At 42.0% G+C, this 22,269-nt stretch overlaps 1 protein-coding gene across 1 annotated transcript in view; it reads right to left on the bottom strand.

Moving 5' to 3' along the window:
- Positions 1-22,269, bottom strand: part of CC2D2A (coiled-coil and C2 domain containing 2A) — a 153,288-nt gene that overhangs the window by 90,050 nt on the left and 40,969 nt on the right. The window contains exons 10-14 of the mRNA XM_089677430.1: positions 15,975-16,106; positions 13,860-14,069; positions 10,237-10,340; positions 4,268-4,408; positions 2,109-2,265 (exon numbers count right to left, since the gene is read on the bottom strand). Of these exons, the coding sequence (XP_089533556.1) occupies positions 2,109-2,265; positions 4,268-4,408; positions 10,237-10,340; positions 13,860-14,069; positions 15,975-16,106 (744 nt within the window). The remainder of the gene's footprint in view (positions 1-2,108; positions 2,266-4,267; positions 4,409-10,236; positions 10,341-13,859; positions 14,070-15,974; positions 16,107-22,269) is intronic.

Raw genomic sequence — 22,269 nt, 5'->3', positions numbered from 1 at the left:
TATAGGCAATGCTGTGTCATGGTCATTGTGGAAAGAAATGACCAGCAGACATGCAAAAATCACAACACAAAAGGATTTTTTTTTTTTTGTTATGAAATGAGAATGTATCTGGGTCAATAAAAACGCCTTTAAATTTCTTCTGCTGCTTTTTATATATCCAGCCATAAAAATGGCTAACAAGATTATTAGCTGTACGTTAATATTTGAGTATGCAGAGGTCATTTGTAGAATATGGGCAAGCCCTCGAGGGCAAGTCAGAAAAAACAGAGACTGGCAAAAACAGACAGAAAATATGGATGGTTCAGATGGGAACCAATGAGTGAGGCAGCGAGGATACGTCAGGCACGGGTAGGAGAAAGAAATGATACAACCAAACTCAGGGCAGCAGAAAGGCACTCGTCTGAGCAGAAAATAGGTGGAGTTATACAAAAACTGACAGCAAACTGAAATCCACCAATAGAGATTTTTGAACATTGCTCAGTATGGTTGCGCTTTGCTTTACTGAACCAAACTGGCAGTGGGTCTCTTGTCACAAAGAAGGCAAAGGGCTGGTTAATACTTCCATGTAAGAAAGTGCAATATATTTTCACGTTTCATGCTCTTATTTTATGTTTTTGTATGTCATTTTCATGGAGATACAACATTGTAAAACAGTCCCCATGGCTATAATGGCAGATATCTAATCAGGCACCAGTATACAGCATCACAAGCAGTTTTTTGCTCAAAAATGAACAAGCTTGAATGGGGCCATCGAAATACAAAAGGGGGACATTTACTGAAACTGGAGCACTCAGAATCTGGTGCAGCTGTACATGGTAGCCAATCAGCTTCTAACTTCAGCTTGTTCATTTAAGCTTTGGCAATAAAACCTGGAAGCTGATTAATTTCTATTCAGAGCTGCACCAGATTTTTCACTCTCCAGTTTTAGTAAATCTCCCTCAATGTGACTAGTTTTGTTTTTTTTTTTTTTTAAGAGCATGAATATGTACCTTCCTCACCCTTGACACCACCAAACTTCTAGTACACTCCCTCATCATCTCACGCCTTGACTACTGTAATTCTCTTCTCACCGGCCTACCCAAGTGCAGGCTCTCCCCGCTCCAGACCATCCTGAACTCAGCGGCCAGACTCATCCACCTCACCACCCGCTCCACCTCTGCCACCCCCCTCTGCCTATCCCTCCACTGGCTCCCGATTGCCCAACGCATCAAATTTAAACTCCTAACCCTGACCTACAAAGCCGTTCACAACACTGCCCCTGACTACCTCACCAACCTGATCCCCAAGTACCGCCCTACCCGTACCCTTCGCTCCTCACAGGACCTCCTTCTATCCTGCTCCCTGGTCTCCTCCTCCCATGCACGACTGCAGGACTTCTCCAGGTCCTCCCCCATCCTCTGGAACTCACTGTCCCAATCCATCAGACTGTCGCCTTCCCTCTTCACATTCAGGCGCTCCCTCAAAACCCATCTCTTCAGGGAAGCCTACCCCACCCTCACCTAACGGCCATTCTCCCTCTTTCCTCCCACCCCTCAGCCACTTACTACTGTACCTTTACCTCCTCCCTCCTAGATTGTAAGCTCGAAAGAGTAGGGCCCTCTTACCCCTCGTACGTTGTTTGTTATTGCTGTACTGTGCCATGTATTGTCCCTCCCTCTATTGTACAGCACTGAGCAAACCCTTTGGCGCTATATAAACTCGAAGTAATAATAATAATAATAATATGCCTCCACAGTAGTTTCATCAGATGACAACCCTATTATTTTTTTATTTTAAGTTATATTATTTTGGTTCTATAAAGCAGCCATGACAAAGATATTGATGGTATATCCAAGGTCCAGAAACAAAGGGTACAAGATCAGTCTGGACTCAAAAGGAAGCACATATTACATGCATAGGAAGACGAACAGCAGGTTTTACCAACAGTGTGCAGTACAATAAGAGGTGATGGTCGCTGATCGGGTGGTAGGAGGTAAGTGGGACCTGTACTGGTAACACATCACCCCGAGGCCCCGTAGTCATAGCTACACTAGTGGTCTAAATGCTTTAAAAAAAAAAAACACCACACACCTCTATGTATAGGGAATAAAAATCATTGTATGCAATACCTGGGCCTTCTTCCATGACTTCCAGCGCTTCAGGTCAGTTTTGTATTGGTTTAGGTTCTTTTCATATTCCTCCATATATTCTTCCATTAATTCATTGACTTCAGCTTGAATTTCAGCTTCATAAGCTTCTTCATCAGCTTTCCTATTAACTTCCTCCCTGAAACCAGGACAAACAGTATTTAAAGCTTTTCATTGGAATCATTGAGTGTTCTTGCAGTTAGAAGATTTCTCTTACCATTCAGCTGCCACGTGTCCTGCACATGTTTTGCACTGCATTATGTGAATTCAGACTGCCATAAGGAATGCCAGAGGCATTATTACTAAAAATCATAAGGATCATTTAAAATCATAAATATGTGACAATGAAAACCAATCAGGATATAAAATAGGCTCCTGTTGACTTGAAGGTGAGAGCTTCAGGACTGTCATCCTAACTTTTATTTAAATTAAATTCATGCTGTGAAAAATACAGAAGCTAACATTGCTGACTTAAACATGCTAGTTCCTGGTCCCTGAGAACAAGCAGGTAACTATTGCCGTCCAAAAGAAAAGTCATAACTCTACATATGCATACTTGTCTTATGTTAGTGACTCATGAACATTTTAAATCCTTTGATCATGATAGCCAGTCAAAGAACATATTCAAAAGAAGAGTTTAGCAGTGGTATCCTATGAACTCTTCCAGTATAGGTTCCCAATACTGAGCCATATTCATGAAAAAATAAATACAAAGGATTTTTTACTTCACTGGCTGCACAATGTCTGAGGTAGCTGGGTGAAATATACAGTTTAAATGAGCAAATTGTTTTTACAAGTGTCTTCCTAATTTTGGCTATGCTAACAGGTGATGTGATGAACATGTCTGCCTGTCAATGTCTAAATCCTTTGACTGATAGTCTTATCTTCCCATGATATACAAAAAGGGCAATCCAGAGGTCTTCTATGTTTGCTTTCATTCTTGCAGCTCCTCCATTCTCTGAAGATCTTCATTTTCACTGGCTCTGTGTAGAGGTCGGTGTGCTCTCTATGGCACAGGTCTACAGCTTGGACAGCACAGGGCTCATGGGCTCATGACATATCAGCATGGATGTCATTCCACTTCCTCAAACTAAGTCTTTCCAAAACGGAGCTCATATTTTCTCCAGCCCATGCCCCCTCCCCTGACTTCTCCATCAAGATCAACAATACAGCCGTCAGTCCCTCCCCTCATTCCAGGGTACTAGGTGTAATCCTGGACTCCCATCTGTCCTTTCAGCCCCAAATCCAATCACTGTCCAAATCTTGTTGTGAAGGTGAAGTCTACATCTCCTAGATACACCCGTTCTTAACATCTGAAAAAACTAAGCAAATTATTCACTCCCTTGTTATATCTCGCCTTGACTATTGTAACTCCCTCCTCATTGGCCTACATAATCGCAGGCTATCCCCTCTTCAGTCTATCATGAATGCTGCTGCCAGACTCATCCACCTTACTAACACATCCATATCGGATTTCTCTCTCTGCCAATCCCTCCACTGGCTTCCTGTTGCCCAACGGATAAAATTCAAAACATTAACAATAACATATAAAGCCATTTGTAACTCTGCCCCAAGTGACATCACCAATCTTGTTTCCAAATATCACCCAATCCGTCCTCTCCGCTCCTCACACAACCTCCTGCTCTCAAGCTCCTTTGTCTCCTCCCATGCTAGTCTCCAGGACTTCTCCAGAGCCTCCCCCATCCTCTGGAACTCTCTACCCCAATCTATCCAACTATCACCTACTCTGCCCACTTTTAGACAATCTCCGAAAACCTCTCTCTTCAGGGAAGCCTATCCCGCCCTGAGATAATAATGGAATCTTCTACTCCTCCTATCAGTTCATCCCCCACAGTTATTACCTTTTGTACCACCAGCCCCTCCCCCTTAGATTGTAAGCTCCAAGGAGCAGGGCCCTCCTAACCCTCTTGTATTGAACTGTATCGTTGCTGTATTGTCTCCCTTTATATTGTAAAGCGCTGAGCAAACTATTGGCGCTATATAAATCCTGTATAATAATAATAACAACAACATCATTTGACCAGCTTTGCCTGCATTTCCAAGGCATCTCAGCAGGATTTGATGCTATAGCATTGAAATAAACGAGTATCTACTCTACCTCATACATCATTAATACTTACTTTCGCAAGTAGAGTTTCACTGGTGTGTTGCTGAACTTCTGAAATTCCCGCAAGGATTTTATCTCTTTCCAAACTTTTATGAGGGACTTCAGGAGGGTTCGGTCTTTTTCTTGCTCTGCATCTCGGAATTTTCGAGTTTGTCTAGAAACAAAACCAGTATTTTCAATAAAGCAGACTTCCAACCCACAAAGCAGAAATGGCCTGCTATAATGCTCTGAAGTGGAAGGTATTATGTACATTTTACCCAATCCTTGTATTTAAAAGGATAACCTTAAGCATCATTTTTCCATTTGAAAGAACAAGCCTAGTTTTGAATAACGTAATTCCTGAGGAACCTGCTCTTTTCCATGCACATACAGTATATCCTAGTTTTATTTTTCCTTTGTATGTTTTAGGTTTTGGAATGGACTCAGGCCTACAGATCACATGACAAAGCCGTACAGCAAAAACAATGCTGTTTCCTAATTGTCAAGGGTAGGGGCATAGCTAAACACATACAGGCTCTAGTGAAAGAGTTCCTCAACCCTAATATTGTACTCATTCCTCCAGACTCTGGAGCATCTCCAGCCCCCTATAATCTGACTCAAGCATATCAACCTTGTAACTAAAACACCCAACTCTCATAGCCCCCGTCCTCCGCACTAATGCCCCCCTCTCCTGCACAGTATGTCTCCTCTTCTCAAGGATAAATGTCATGTTTCACATGACTGTCATATGCCTTTAAGTGTTCTCTATATTTTCTCTCTACTCCTCCCTTTCCTCTGGTTTAGTTAATGCTGTATAGATAGCCCACCCTTTTTCCCAGAAATTCATTGCAGCTTCTAGCCTCATGTCATGAAGCAGGTCACATTATGATCTTTTGACCTATCAGATGTTCATTGCTGTAAGATTCTCTCAGTTTATGGAATAAACTTCACAAGATCTACAAGATGTCTTCTGTATTGAGTCACTGCCTGTGATATTCAACTAAGATTGGAGTTATCGCTATCTCATCACAACTGTAAGTTACAGAGATCACACTTTCAATGCTTAGATTGGAGAGACAGAACAATAAACAATTTAGTTGCTTACGTGCATAAGGTAATGGTGATAATAGGTGGACTAGGTGATGTAAAGCCCTCCTTAAACAAGAGTTCCAACTGTAATCTCTGCTACACCCCTTCCTACATCACTGACCAAGGAGTATAGATAGATGAAGACTTTTTCCATTGCCCAAAATCTCTAGCTATGTAGGGAAAATGCAAAAAAAAAAAAATCCATCCTTTGAATCTACTCCAGTGATAAATAAACGTATCACCCCTTCACAAAAGGTTTAAAGCTTCATACATGGTTTTTAGAACTGCAATCTATATGTATCTTCTGGTCAAAAAAAAAAAAAAAAAAAAAGAGTCAAAGCCGAGACTTAAATTAAATTAGAAAAAAAGGACACTGTTCACATGAGCATGTAAAACATGTTAAGGGATGTTGCAATTTCTTATTTTTTTTTGAGAGAGAGCTTTAATATTAGTTTTGTCAGCATCAGGGGTGGACTGACCATTTGGAAACTCGGGCACTGCCCGAGGGCCCGGGGTCAGTAGGGGGCCCCATAAGATGCCCCGGTACCTCTTTCATAGGCTTGTTTGAGTTTGGGCAAGGACACAGGGGCCCCATTATCCTCTATTGCCCGGGGGCTCCATGAGTTGTCAGTCCGCCCCTGGTCAGCATGTTGAAACCAGGAAGGTTTCAGCACTTTTTTTCTGCTATATTGCACCTTGCCATTACAGGGTAGTAATAATTGCTGCTACTGGGCCAGTACAGCACAATACTGTTGTGATCAATGACAGCAATTCAATTGTTATTAAAAGACTAAAAGAAATCATATAAAAAACTGGATATAAAAAGGAATGCAGTTTTGTAAGACAAGCTCTGATTTGTGCCCAATGGTATGATTTCAATTAGAACCATCTCCCCAGCACATTTATTTCTTAGCAGTGCTTTAAAACCACACAAAATTGAAACCATTTAAGTATTTTCAATATGCCACATTTGCAGCCTATTTCAGAAACATTTCTTCTATGAGGTCATCCCAATGAATAGAGGCTCTGCAGGGACAGAGGAATTCTCCTGGCTCCTATAAAAGGGCTAGATGAACCATTTTTGTAGCGACTGCAGCATTTAAAACATATGCAGGCCACACAAATACACTGTCAAATAAACTCTTTAAAACAGCACTACAAAGTTAACACCATGACAAAAAAACGCATTAACAGGCAACATTTATCAAAGCAGTGCCAGTGCAAAGAGCTATGGGCATACTACAGGATTTACAAAATCCATCTTGTGCTAGTACATCAAATTCCCAATGGATGCTTTGGGTTACTGAACTATGCACTGAATGAGGCTGGATTGTGTTTTAACAAACTGAAATATTTATAGTATAATAACCTAACGTGTAGTTCTAGATAAAAGTTTTTGTTTTGGAAAGAGTAGCATAGAGTTAGAAGCCCTGTTTTTTGTGTGTGTTCTGTTAGAGAGATTTTCCCCATTTCCTACCCTTAAGATTTAAACATACTGCCAAAGTGAGAGTAAATCTAAGCAAGTAAGTGGCTAAATGGTTAGCACTTCCGCCTGGCAGTACTAGGGTCATTGGTTCGAATCCCAGCCATGGCACCACCTGTCTGGAGTTTGCATGTTCTCCCTGTGCCTGCGTGGGTTTCCTCCGGGTACTCTGGTTTCCTCCCACACTCCAAAGACATGCTGGTAGGTTAATTAGATCTTGTCTAAATTGGCCCTTGTATATGAATGTGAGTTAGGGACCTTAGATTGTACACCCCTTGAGGGTTAGGGACTGATGTGAATGTACAATATATATGTAAAGCGCTGCGTAAATTGACGGTGCTATATAAGTACCTAAAATAAATAAATCTCCCTTAGACAACTGTCACCTAAACCTGATTTAAAGCCCAAGTGCCAGTGAACTTAAAATAGTTTGGACCAAGCTGGTCAGCTACGCACAGTATACACCACTGTGTTCCAGCAGCAGTATGGGGACTTCTGTCCAGCTCCAAAACAAAATCGAACCATTCACGGGAAGCTTTGTGTTTTATGGAAGAATAACAAGGACTCGATTTTTCTCTGGAAGTGGGACAAGAATATCCAGAACACAGCGCTATATAGAGTTTGTAACTCATATTACATATAGTTTATACAAGTGTACACAGTCATTGCATGTGTGAAGGAAGCTGGTCCAAGTAAACTAATTAAAGTTCACTAAAACCTGGAGTTAAGCCGGCCATACATGGAATAAAATTCAGCCACTTCAGCCGGAACTGGCCGAATTTCTATCCCTATATGGGCAAGCTGGTTGTACACACATCGATCTATCGATCAACTTGTGTACAATCAGCCTGTCGGGTTTTTCCTGAAGAATCAGTGCTGCCAGCTATAGCCGGGTACACTGATCACTGCATTCTGCTGACGGGGAAGCCTCCCCACCGGCAAAATACAATAGCTCAGCAGGAGGAATCCCCCCATCCACATCAAATGCATAGATTTGGGAATAGGTTCATTTTTTTTCAACCAGCAAAGGAAATTGGGTGGCTTTACAAGCCTTCACCATGTTCATGGACAATCAACATCTGCCTTGACACATTCCATAGCGATTAGATGACTGGGTTACTCATGTGGCTATAGATATTGGAGTATGCTCCTGACATTTAACGGGGCTCAAAAAGCTACCTGAATAAACAGCAAAATGCCATTAAAATGACATTTCAATGTGACTAACTATAACTAGCTATACCATGACCCAGATAACTGAGAACCTCCGCAGACCTATTGTAATTGATTGCTGCTGTTGTAATAAATGAGGTCCAGTGGTACTGGGATAGATACAAGACAACAGGATTTGTTCAAAGTAAAGCAGCAATACAAATAAGATGGTTGCCGCATCAGGTTGCCGTCTATGCTGACTGGCAGCCAGAAGTCCGCTGGCTAACAGTCCTTGTGGGTAACATCAATAGGGCAAGTTATACTGATTGTAAAGGCAGATTTATTTATTTTTTTTATATAACAAACATTTCATACTTACCTGCTCTGTGCAATGGTTTTGCACAAAGCAACCCTGATCCTCCTGCATTTTGTTGGATTGAGATGGGGCTCAGGTAGGTATTGGAAAGGGGGGGGCTGCACACAGAAAGTTTTTTACCTTCATGCATAGAACCTTTACAACCACTTTAAAGTGCTACTAAACCCACAACAGTAAAATCAGTCTGTATATGCAATAAAGCATGCTTGATACATTCCATGTGGAACCTAAAGTGTTAATTCTCTGCATTGTGTAAAAATGCGGTTTGATCCTGACTTCTCTGATCCTTCCATTCTTCCAATGCCCCCCCCCCCCCATCTTCTGATAAGAGATCGTGTGGAGACACTCTGCACATGCTCAGTTTGGTATGTATTGCTAGAGAGGTTTTTTTTTTTTTCTTAGGAGAGTGCATGTGATCAGCATAGGGCCAATCAGAACTGTCCAGACAGAGGTCAGGGGTTCTGCATCCTCCTACAACAGAAAGTAAACGCCTCCTGCAAGCTTTAACCAGTGCTCTGCTGGAAACTGATAGAAATCACAAGACTGCTCTAACTGCTGATGAGAAAAGGCATTTGGCAGTTTATATTTACTAAAATAATTGCAATTCTATGTTCTGTGTACTGTGGGAGATCAGATAGAGTGAATGCAGGGTCCTGGGTTTAGTAACACTTTAACTAGTCTTGGAAGGTCTGTTGCCACAAGGGCAGCTGGGTTCTGCTTGCATATCGAGCAGCTATTTATATTCTACATAGGAATATCTATGGTCGGCATATAAGTTCAGTTCTGGGCAGATGACCAGAAATTCCTTGATAATTATGGGTGGGACAGAACATAAAGCAGACAGACAGAATAACACCAGATACACTTCGCAGAACAACAGAGTTTACTAGCTAAAAAAAAAAAATCCACATGATGTTTAAATAGACCCAGGATTGTAGAATAATAAAAGGAAGGCATGTAAACATTTTTTATTATTATGCATCTTGTGCTTTATTATCTCCCTAAGGAATGTAATCTAGAACATATGTTGTGTACGTCTTATAAATAAAAATAAGTTGAATACAGGAGAAATGGAAAAAAATGTAAACTTTCATATGATAATTTTGATGCTTTAGAGAAATTCCAGCCCAACTTTTTTCCCAGTTCTATTCATATTTACATACTTAACTGCTTTTTTTTGTGAAATTCTGGATGGTAAAGGCACCACAGTGACATGTTTTTGGATTGTTTTCCTTCTTCTAATGCAGGTGCATGGTCTTAAAACATATCAGTACAATGGAGGTAGTTTACCTCTCCAGATACAACTTCAGGTCTCCTCCTGAATAAGCTTGGGATGTAGCTGGAAGTTTCATTTTCTTCAATTTCGTTTTTCCAATGTCAACCAAAGAGTATCCATCTTGGCTTGTGCACTTCCCAATTGTTGAGAGTAGGGAGAGTGTCTGAAATGTTGGAGTGACCTGCTGCTCTATGGGATAACTTGACCTACTGATATGTCCTGAACAAATCACCTTTTTGTATGTGTATTTGAACTATTTTACATTCATTAAAGTGGTTATATCTGAACTATCCAGTGCATGCCATTTCCGTTTCTATTTTTTGCATGTATATATGGCCTTTGGATATACACCAAAACTTGACTCAGTGTGCGCCCCGATTCTTTCCTCTATGCCCAAGACAGCTTCAACTATGCACAATGGAACATGGGAGCACAGAAAAAGGCTGTTAACCTACCTAGAAGCAACTTAATACACTGTAAGGAAGTAAATTAATAATAGGGTAAACCGGATGGCTTTCTAAATTTAGCATAGTTGCAATATTAAATATATACAGTATAAGCAGTTCACACAGCAATTTTACCTGCCGTCTGAAGTTATTAGTTTAAGTATTTTCACAAACGAAATACCTGATGTCCAGCTTATATTCATGGATACTTTGTTCCGTTATAGTGCTGGAGCCATGGGTACCTCCTGCAGAAATGTCCTGTACAGCATTCCTCAGTGCATGCAACTGAAGACAAAAAATAAAAATGATCAGTAAGGCGGGTTTGTCTGTTTCTTATTATAAATTGGCTGCCAACTATATGATTTCAGAGTCTGATAATAGAAGAGTAATGTAAAAATCCTTCTCTAATATGTCACGCTGAGAACAGAGAGTCACCTTCAATCAATGAAAGAAGTCTTCAGTTATCGTACTGGAGCAAAGGCAACAGTCTGAAGAAAACTCATCTTTTGTATTTAAAAGAAAACACTTTCTTTAAAAAACATCTGGGGCATCACTGGATGCACATTGAACACAAAGTACCCGTATTTTTCGCTCCATAAGATGCACCTAGGTATTAGAGGAGGAAAACGAGGGGATGGACCAGAGACTGCGGACACGGTACAGGGGATGGACCAGAGACCGCGGACACGGTACAGGGGATGGGCCAGAGACCGCGGACACGGTACAGGGGATGGGCCAGAGACCGCGGACACGGTACAGGGGATGGGCCAGAGACCGCGGACACGGTACAGGGGATGGGCCAGAGACCGCGGACACGGTACAGGGGATGGGCCAGAGACCGCGGACACGGTACAGGGGATGGGCCAGAGACCGCGGACACGGTACAGGGGATGGGCCAGAGACCGCGGACACGGTACAGGGGATGGACCAGAGACCGCGGACACGGTACAGGGGATGGACCAGAGACCGCGGACACGGTACAGGGGATGGACCAGAGACCGCGGACACGGTACAGGGGATGGACCAGAGACCGCGGACACGGTACAGGGGATGGACCAGAGACCGCGGACACGGTACAGGGGATGGACCAGAGACCGCGGACACGGTACAGGGGATGGACCAGAGACCGCGGACACGGTACAGGGGATGGACCAGAGACCGCGGACACGGTACAGGGGATGGACCAGAGACCGCGGACACGGTACAGGGGATGGACCAGAGACCGCGGACACGGTACAGGGGATGACCAGAGACTGAGGACACGGTACAGGAGATGACCAGAGACCGAGGACACGGTACAGGAGATGACCAGAGACTGCGGACACGGTACAGGAGATGACCAGAGACTGCGGACACGGTACAGGAGATGACCAGAGACTGCGGACACGGTACAGGAGATGACCAGAGACTGCGGAGTTGTATTCCCTCCCCGTCTTCTGGGACACATGACAGGTCCCAGAAGACTGCTGGACCATTCACAAAGCACAGCGTTTCTCGCACATGCGCAGTGGGCACCTGCCTGTAAATCTGCAAGCTGCCACAGCCAGGTGCCCACAGAAAAGATGCCGGCGCCAGGGAGAAAAAAAACGGTGAGGACAGCGCTGGACCGAGGAACAGGTAGGACTGAGGAGCACAGAAGAGCAGAGCAGGCTTAAATTCCAAATGCACTCTCTGTTTGGGTAATCGGACAGCCACAGGTGCCAGCTGTCAAATTACGATCCCTGGAAGGGAATATTGGCTCATCCATACAGTATAGCGTGGATGGAGAAATCTGTTGGACACTTTCGTTCAGCCGGGCTGAAAAAAAAAAAAAAAAATTTAAAAAATCTATAAGTGCATGGCCAGCTTAAACTACATTTTCTAGCTGCGTGAGGAAGGGTTATTTGAAAGCTATTAACATAAACAGGAAGGAGAGATCCAATAATCTCACGGGAGGTTCAAACTCTTCCCCACACTAGAGAATGTTTTGGTTGGAGTTGGGCTTTAATTCTATCAGCAAACAAATGAAATCCTTGTGCTGCAAGGGTCTCTCCTTCTAAAGGATACATCCTTATTAGAAAATCCACCTATGTCACTGACGATAGCACCTCTCTGTGTCATGCTTACTGAGTGATTTTTAGCCAGTTCAAATCACCAAAAGTAGCGTCTGTGCAACAATCCCTCCTCCCAGTTCACATCTTTTAAATTTGGGAGCAGCATAATGACCGAATTATAGATGGTCTTATTATACGTTACTGTGGTGCCTTGATCTCTGCTATAGTTCCACAGCTGAGGATGAATGTTATCCCCAGACCTCAGGTTCACGGTGTGCATAAGATCAAAGGTGGTCATAAAATGTTCATGATTAGCTGAACCTTCCATAGTCCTAACCAACAGCACAGATTCTGTACAAAAAGTGAAGAACAATGGGAAAAACAAATATTCCAATTTTGCAACCATTAGCAGCTTCTTTAACATCAGTTGCGTCATATGAATTCCCAACAGCCTGCATGGGTACAGCGAGCAACTTTGCTGTTTCTGTAGCAGCTATTGGCTTCAAAGAGCTGTGTTGCTATATCAGTGCCCAAAGCCTCCTCCATTCTCTGCATGGGTCAGCCCTAACAGAGCAGCAAGATTAGATTAGAAACCTTGGTATTCCAGGTGTGGTGATACTACAACTCCCATCATGTTACTGCCCCTGGGAGTCAAAGCTGTGTCTGTCAGTCTTACAATGCCTCGTAGGACTTGCAGATCCACAGCAGCTTGAGTTCTGAGGTTGCCCACCCCTGGATTAGAGCCAGTGTCAGAGGCCAATTAACCCTTTGGGTGTTTTAGGAAAAAACAGCACATCTATGTACTGTTAGTCTCATTTATAAGAGAAAGCAGATAACTATATCAGCTATCCATAATTTAAGGCCCATTCAAAAACTGCTGGCCAGTGTGTAAGTAATGGAGCCCCATGACGTTCTCGCTTATCTCATTTTTTTTTGTAAACAACTTTTTTTTTCTCCATTTATCTTGTTCTCCACTGGCTTTGGGAACACTTCTGTAAAGCACATTGCTGTGCTTTATAAATGTTTTTTTTTCACTTTGTTTTTTTACAGCAGCAGTATGGCCATTTTTTGGCCATACTTCTGCTTTTTAAATGAGCCTGGATGCTGGAAATTCAAATAAGGACACCCAAGCGGTTACACTTGCGGTTGGGGGGGGGGGGGGGCATGCGGCTAAGCCATGTTTACCGCCCCTAACCTAAACCATTCCCCTGAACTGTGTGGTATTTAGGGGGTTAAAACAGGTAGTTAGGAGGTGACATATCACCACCTTGCCCTCTGTCAAACACCTCTGAAAAGCAATCCGAGCTTGGATCGCATTTTAGAGGAGCAGCAATCCTTACCGCTAGTGTAAACAAGCCATGCTGAAACTATGTAGTTAGTGTTCCAAATGAGAACTCAGGACCCCAGTGCTGCAGGGAAAAAAATGATAATCAGCTACAATACTGTTGTATTACCACACAGTTGTACTTTGTAAAATGCAACAATCTGTATATACAGGTGGCTTTAGAAAAAGAAAGAGTTTAAAAAAAAAAAAAAAAAAAAAAAAAAACAACAACCCCCCAAAAAAATGGTAAAAAATGTTATCCCCACAGTGTAACATAATCAGTATTAGATCATGTATTAGCCTGGGGACAGTTTGTGGTTAGAGTAGATATGTTATGTAATACCGGCTATAAATAATAGCCAAGACTGTTACACTGTACATGACATTTCCTGTGTATGACAATAAAATAACCAGCACAGCTGATGAGTGTACAGATGATAAACATACCTTGTCTGTCAGGAGCTTGGCCAGGTTCTTCTGCTTCCTCCCCAGATACTGATCATATAGCTGGCTCAGCTTGTTGGCTAGGACATGCTCCCGACTGAAAAGGGGATGATGGGTAAACACAATTCCGGAAATATCTATGTCCAGCTGAAATTCTCCGAGTAGTCCCCCTGACCCCACCATGTATTGGCTGGATTTCTTAGATGGAATTGCCTGTGAAAAAGATACTCAAGTTGGGTTGAGATTAATGAAAACAGAGATAATCTAAAATGTATTTTTATCAGTTACATCATTTAAAGTGATTGTAAGGGTTGAAGGTTTGTTACCTTCATGCATTCTATGCATGAAGGTGAAAAACCTTCTGTGTGCTGCTCCCCCCACAGCCCCCCTAATACTCACCTGAGCCCCCTCTCGATCCAGCAATGTGCAAGTCTGTCCAGGGACTCCCTCACCTCATTGGCTGAGACAGCTGCAGAAGCCATTGGCCCCTACTGCTGTCAATCCCAGCCAGTGAGCCAATAAGGAGAGAGTGGGGCTGAGCCACGGCTCTATGTGTCTTATGGACTCAGAGCCTGGCTCAGGAGTGAGCACGCACCAGTGCCCCCATAGCAAGCAGCTGGGGCACTGGTCAAGGGGGAGGAGCCAGGAGTGCCCGCAGAGGACCAGAGAAAAAATCCATTTCTTGGAGTACATCACGGGACACAGAGCGGGCTATAATCATGCGCCACCTTTAGGTGCATAAAAACAGGCGGGCCAATGAGACAGGAAGTCCTTTCCTACATAACCCTTCCCATACTGGAAGTACTTCAAAATGTAGCAATCAGAATACAATGATCACTGTTAGCAGCTATAGTGGGCGGTAGTAATTGTACATATAAAGAAAATGCAGCGCTGTGTGATGTTACTATATTGCGGGCAGATATAAATAATAAATGAAACCAAAGCAAATGAATAAATCAATAAATAAATAAATAAATCACAGTCCAGTAATGGTGCTCGCTGATTCCCAGTGCAAAAGTTAGAAATGCGCACTAACCAGAAACGTATTAATAATACGCATGTGTATATGATATCATGGAGATTCCCCTCTCTTTTCTGGTCTGGTAATGGGCAGGAGCTGAAGATAGTAGAGATGAAGCGCCCTCGGGTGGCGAAATGGAGGTCCAGCAGGTCACAGAAATCCTTACAGAAGTGTGTGAAGTGGAAAATTCCTCCTCTCAAAGGCTGGTGCAGGGATCAATCTTCTGTAAGGATTTCTGTGACCTGCTGGACCTCCATTTCACCACACGAGGGCGCTTCATCTCTACTATCTTCAGCTCCTGCCCATTACCAGACCAGAAAAGAGAGGGGAATCTCCATGATATCATATACACATGCGTATTATTAATACGTTTCTGGTTAGTGCGCATTTCTAACTTTTGCACTGGGAATCAGCGAGCACCATTACTGGATTGTGATTTGTTTATTGATTTATTTATTCATTTGCTTTGGTTTCATTTATTATTTATATCTGCCCGCAATATAGTAACATCACACAGCGCTGCATTTTCTTTATATATATATTTTTGGGACTTATGTGTTTTCCTTGAATGTTCAGCTGCTGACCATTGGAGCGCTCACTGTATTTTTTATACTCTCATGCATTGGTAGTAATTGTACGGACAGGCTGGTTGTACTGACGTCAATCAATAGAGTGACTTCAGTACAACCAGCCTGCCCATAGATGGATTGAAATTCGGTTGGTTCCTGCTGAACCAGCTATCTTTCCATCCATCTATGGCTAGCTTAAGTCACAAGGTGAGAGACAGTGGCAGGAAACTGATTAGAGAGGGAAAATGAGCCAGATAAACTATCGTCAGTGCGCCACAAAATTGGCACACAGGAGCCAGATTTTTTTAATGCACCCAATAAGGTTTGGAAATTAACAATGTGACTAGTGCATCAATTGTTAGAAAAAAAAAATCCAAGTGCAAATTTTCACACAGACTCACAATCTGAAATTCTATTATGAAGTTCAAACTAGCCAATTAGAATTCAGGTTTAAGCAGTTTATCATTATTTAAACTGATATGCAACTGGCCACTATATAATGATGGTAAATCCTTGTACCACACATACCTTAATATATATGGTCTCCAGTGCGGAGTCTAAGCCTTCATGTAGTGTAAATATAGGTGGTCTTGTTGTTGACGTTTTTATAGGATTAGGCAAGGCTAAAATGTTCCCATCATCACCAAACCATTTCTTTCCCTGTGTACAAATATACAACACAAATACAATGAACAGTAACAAAACGACAGTTGCTGGAAAGCAGTCATTCCCAGGTAGTTCCTAACATTCAGAATACACAGATGCTATTATTACAGTCAGCCAACAGCAAAACAAATACAAGTATTGATGGAGAGTACAATAGCTAAAATCAAAGATGAATATTTAGTTTTTCATTTAAAGGGATAGTAAATCTGAAAATGTGTTTTACATTAATGCATTCCTTGCATTAAGATAAAAAATATTTTCTATTTTTCAGTCCTCCCCCTTCCCTGTGTGAAGGGGAAGAGAGGGGAGAATAGATCCAGCGCTGTGCACGGCTGCATCTCTTTTCCCCTCTTCCTCTTCACACAGGAACCTGAGCAGCAGCAGGAGCTATTGGATTCTGCTGCTGTCAATCAAATGCAGTGAGGAAAAAATGGGGGTCTGGGCTAAATCCTGCTTTGTGTGTCTATGGAGCGTAGCTGCATAGACACAGCTCGGGAGCGAAGCTGCTTGCATTGGGGACACACGAAGAAGAGGAGGAGCCGAGATCGCTGTTAGGGAACCTGTGAAGAGGAGGATCGAGGCTGCTCTGTGCAATACCACTGCATGGAGCAGGTGAGTATAAAACATGTTTTTTGTTATTTTAATTAAAAAAAAAAATAGACTTGAGTAGTAACACACTTTAATCAGACATTTGAACTGCAACAGGTAACAATGATAGAGATTAACAAAAAGTGGTGCTTACTATGTACAGTCTGGAACTGTACGATTTACAAATTTACAGAAGGCATTGGAGGTGTTACTGTATTATGTGCAGCAGGTGTAGCATAGCAATTGCATAAAAAAAACAGAACACCGTACAACTATGAAGAGTTATGGTGTAAAAACAGTAAGAACAATAGAGGGCTGGATAGGAGTTAGATTAGAGAATAAGTGGCAGTTGCAGCAGATGTGCTCTAACAACACAGGGACAGAGATATAATAAATATGCTACCAATGTAACAGGTATCAGAGACGTGCATGGAAACACCCTGCTCCGACACTAGGGATGGTAGAGCAGTACCGTAAGGAAAGAAGCAAGAGGCGGCAAAAAAGATAGAAGCAAAAGGGAATAAAAAAGGAAAAAAAAAAATTACAGTCATAGAGAGGGGCAAGAACCGTAAATAAAAGGGTTAAACATTAGGCAGAGAAACAAAGGCGGCAGTGCACTTTTCAAGCTAATAGTTTGGCTAACAGAAATGAGAGATATAATGTAATGAGTAAAGACCCAACCTTAAGGCCTCATGCACACAGGCACATTATAGGTGTGGACAATGTAACCTGCATACAGCCATTTATTATTATTATTATACAGTGTTTATATAGCGCCAACATGTTTGCTCAGCGCTGTACAATATAGTGGGGGACAGTACATGAGACAATACAGTAACAAAACAATATACAAGAGGTTCGAGGGCCCTGCTCATTTATGTCTTTAGGCAGCTGTATACAACACCTGGCCTTCCCGGGCACAGAAAAGAAAGCCAGAATTTTACATTGTTCATCCACAATGTGCTCCTGTCCACGAGGCCTAAGAAAATTTTCATGAATAATCACCAAGATACTAGAAAGCTTCTCATTAATCATAAAGCCATAAAGATGGGTCTTGACCTCATGTAAGAAGACAGATTGCATTTCCAGGCCAATGCTATAGTTTGCTTTGTTGCTAAAAAGGATGAGCATCTCTTATTTCCACTGGTGTTTAACCACTTGAAGACCAGCTAACGTGCATGTATGTAAGCAGTTTAAAGTGGTATACTGAGATGCTGCCTGCAGCTACTGGCATCATCCCAATATTGTTTTTTTCCCTCTTTTTTGTTAAAAGCAATCCTAGCAGCCAATTAGCCGCTGGATTGCTTTTACAGGTGGCACCAATCCCAGAACTCGCCCGTAAAGAGTACCTGACAGCAATAAAAGTGATTTAAAAAATTTAAAAGAGACAGTGTATAAATAAAAAATAAATAATACAATTTAAACCATTTAAAAATTGTCTCCTGGGCTCACGCAAGCGCACCACACAAGTGAGGTATTGCTGTGAACGTGAAAAGCAAAAGCAATACTTTTAGCACCAGACATCCTTTGTAACTCTAAACTGGTAACCTATAAAGGATCTTAAAGAGTCGCCTATGGAGATTTTTTTTAATACTGCAGTTTAGCACCATCCCATGAGTGTGCACAATTTTAAAGCGTGACATGCAGGGTATCCATTTACTCGGTATAACATCAACTTTTATACTTGAGCACAAACTTGGTTCATTAAAATTGTAGTGTATTTTTTCCCCAATAAATGAAGTTGAAAAACCGCTGCGCAAATACTGTGTGGCATAAAAAATTGGAAACCCACCATTTTATTCTCACAAGTTTCTGCTTTAAAAAAAAAAAAAATTATATATATATATATATATATATATATATATATATATATATATATAATTGGGGGTCCTAAGTAAATTTTCTAGCACAAAAATAGCAGATTTTCACAAGTAAAAAACAGTGTCAGAAAAGGCCTGGTCTTCAAGTGGTTAAAAAAAGCCTTCAATTGGGTAATGCTACAATTGTATATTTTTAGGAAACCCAATAATACTGCTTAACCACTTCCTGTGAAGCGGGAACAGTGAAGCACACACACAGCACATAATGTGAAACTGCACACAGTTACCCTTTGATCGCCCCAGATGTTAACCCTTCCTGCCCAGTGCCATTAGTCCAGTGTCAAGGCTTTTTATTAGCACTGTATTGGTGTCACTGGGGACGTCAGTGACACCAGGTCAGTCCCCCCCCCCCCCGTGTCAGAATGCCCGCCGCAGTCCCGCTATAAGTCGCTGATCGCCGCCATTACTAGTATTAAAAAAAAAAAAAAAAAAAAAAAAACAACACACACAAAAAAATATTCCAGTATATATACCGCCATTTGCAAATGCTATAACTTTCAAGGAAACCAATTCATTTATACGCATTGGGATTTTTTTTTTTTTTTTTTTTATAGCAAAGACATGTAGCAGAATACATTTTGGCCAAAATTTGATTTTTATATTTTTTCCTGGACATGATTAATAGCAAAAAGTCAAAAATACAGTTTTTTTCTTAAAATTGGCGATCAAATACCACCAAAAGAAAGCTCTATTCGTGGAAAAAAAAGAACATAAGATTTCATTTGGGTGCAGCGTTGTCAGTTAAATTAACGCGGTGCCCTATCGCAAAAAATGGCCATGTCAGGAAGGGGGGGGGGGGTAAATCCTCTGGAGGTCAAGTGGTTAAACATGACAATGTATTTTCTTTGTGGTTCAAAAACCTAAGGGCTCATGCAAATGAGAGTAAATACAGGTGTGGACATACAGCAAAAAATGTGCGTCTACAACTGGGGGCTCCAGGTTGTGAGTCTACACCTGGTGCACAATTCTGCCTATGAGACTGTATTGGCGGAATATGCTGTACAATGGTATATGCCTGTAATGTGCGTTTACAGGCACACACTTATTGGTGCAAGTTCATAAAAATTACACCTATATGTGCAGATCCGTAAATGCAAGTGCTGAATATTCTATCAGTACAGTCCTATGGGCAGAACTGTATATGGGCTGGTGCTCCCTGGTGCTGCAAACACATACACTATATTGCCAGAAGTATTGGGACACCCCCCCAGTTCATTGGACTGAGGTGTTCCAATCACCTCCATGGCTACAGGTGAACAAAATCAAGCACCTAGGCATGCAGACTGCTTCTACAAACATTTGTGAAAGAATGGGTCGCTGTTAGGAGCTCAGTGAATTAAAGCGTGGTACCGTGATAGGTTGCCACCTGTGCAATAAGTCCATTCATGAAATTTCCTTGTTACTAAATATTTCACAGTCAACTGTAGTGGTATTATAACAAAGTGGAAGCAACTGAGAACAACAGCAACTCTACCACAAAATGACAAAGCAGGGTCAGCACATGCTGAAGGGCACCGTGCGCAGAAGTCGCCAACTGTCTGCAGAGCCTATAGCTAAAGACCGTCAAACTTCGTGTGGCCTTCAGATTAGCACAACGGTGCGTAGAGAGCTTCATGGAATGGGTTTCCATGGCCGAGCAGCTGCATCCAAATCTACATTACCAAGTGCTATGCAAAGCTTCGGATGCAGCGGTGTAAAGCATGCTGCCACTGGACTCTAGAGCAGTGGAGACGTATTCTCTAGAATGAGGAATCACACTTCTCTGTCTGGCAATCCGATGGGCATGTCTGGGTTTGGCGGTTTCTATGAGAACGGTACTTGCCTGACTGCATTGTGCCAAGTGTAAAGTTTGGTGGAGGGGGGACTATGGTGTGAGGTTGTTTTTCAGGGGTTGGGCTTGGCCCCTTAGTTCCAGTGAAGGGAACTCTTAAGGCGTCAGCATACCAAGACATTTTGGAAAATTTCATGCTCCCAACTTTGTGGGAAGAGTTTGAGGATGGCCTCTTCCTGTTCCAACATGACTGCACACCAGAACACAAAGCAATGACCATAAAGACATGGATGAGTGAGTTTGGGGTGGAGGAACTTGACTGGCCTGCTTGAATCCTAACCTCAACCCAATAGAACACCTTGGGATGAGAAGAATTAGAGTGGAGACTGCGGGCCAGGCCTTCTTGTCTGACATCGGTGCCTGATCTCACAAATGCGCTTCTGGAAGAATGGTCAAACCTTCCCATAGACACACTCCTAAACTTTGTGAACAGCCTTCCCAGAAGAGTTGAAGCTGTTATAGCTGCAAAAGGTGGGCCAACTCAATATTAGACCCTACGGACTAAGACTGGGATGCCATTAAAGTTCATGTGTGTGTAATGGCAGGCGTCCCAATACTTTTGGCAATATAGTGTATATTATGCTGTATGCCCTGTATTTATATCCACGTGTATGAGCCTTAAAACTTTTATTTTCTCTGGACAGGGTGATGAAAGGTTAAAATCTTGGCAAATTTTTATTGCTGTCCCAAATTTGATTGATTTTCTCTCACTTCCTGTCCTAGCGGTAGGGGTTAGAGAGGCAGGAATTGATGGGAAATTTCTCTGATGGGGAATCTAACCACTGGGCACAGAAACAGCTCAAAAACATAATTTTCAATAAAGTGATAAAAAGTTAAAACTTCTGTAAGGTTTACATTGTTTTCTGCATCTTCTGGTCATGCTGACTCAGGTTTCCCTCATTTCTTCTCCTGCTGACAGTGATAAGGTATGGATATCTCAGTGGAATCAGACAGCAATAAATACCTGACGGGAGTTCTACTTCGTCCCTTCTCCAAAATGTAACATAATGAATACATTGGCTAGATTTGGCCTTTTCCCAGGAAAAATGCTAAGTTTAGGAATAAACATATTAACTGAAGAACAATACACTAGATGTGGCTTTTCATTGCTAGTAGCAGTTTTTAATGATGTTTTAAAAAGTCCTGAAAGATATTAAGTATTGTGCTGACAACAACATCTGTCTTCTGTGTGTTCCAGACAAACTACACATTTAAGGATCAATTATCTGACAGATTCAGGATCCATGCACATTAGGCAGCAGTAAAATACCAGAACTGCTGAAAGAAAAAAAAAGCAGCATAAAAAAGGCTCCTATGGAACGTACACTCATTTAGGTCCGTTTACTTTTATAAGAGTTTGACCCCAAAGCACAAGAAAAAAAAAAAAAAAACTACACCTCAGCAAAAATGCTTGCCTCCCGTAAACACCTTGTTTAGACACGTCAAGCATTTTTTCCTGCTGAAAGCTCCTCTCAAAAACACACTTGTGATTTTTTTTTTCCAGCCCGTAAAAGCTCCTCTGCAAATAAATCCGTAAATACCCAAAATGTACACATAGGTTAACACAGTGTTGCTTCTACAGGCTGAAAGAACACATGCCAAACGCCCTATGTATTATGTATTGATGCCCAGTATGCATTAGGCCTCGAGGATTGTACATGTGAGAGTCTGGTGACATTTCAAGTTGATCACACTGGCCTAACTTTAAAGCCCCTTTTGTGTTGGCATGTTGCAGTAATGTGTGCAATAATTAACTACAATGCATGTTCAGTCTTTGGTGTATTGCACTGACTATAGAATGTATTATTACAGTAGACTACAATACAGCACAATGTACACACACCTTGTTTCATGGTGC

The sequence above is a fragment of the Staurois parvus genome, unplaced genomic scaffold (assembly GCF_062004578.1).
Source record: "Staurois parvus isolate SC_StPar_1 unplaced genomic scaffold, SC_StPar_1.0 ptg000186l, whole genome shotgun sequence".
NCBI lineage: Eukaryota > Metazoa > Chordata > Amphibia > Anura > Ranidae > Staurois > Staurois parvus.
The sequence above is the reverse complement of the archived record's forward strand: the minus strand, read 5'-3'. Positions and strand labels throughout refer to the sequence as shown.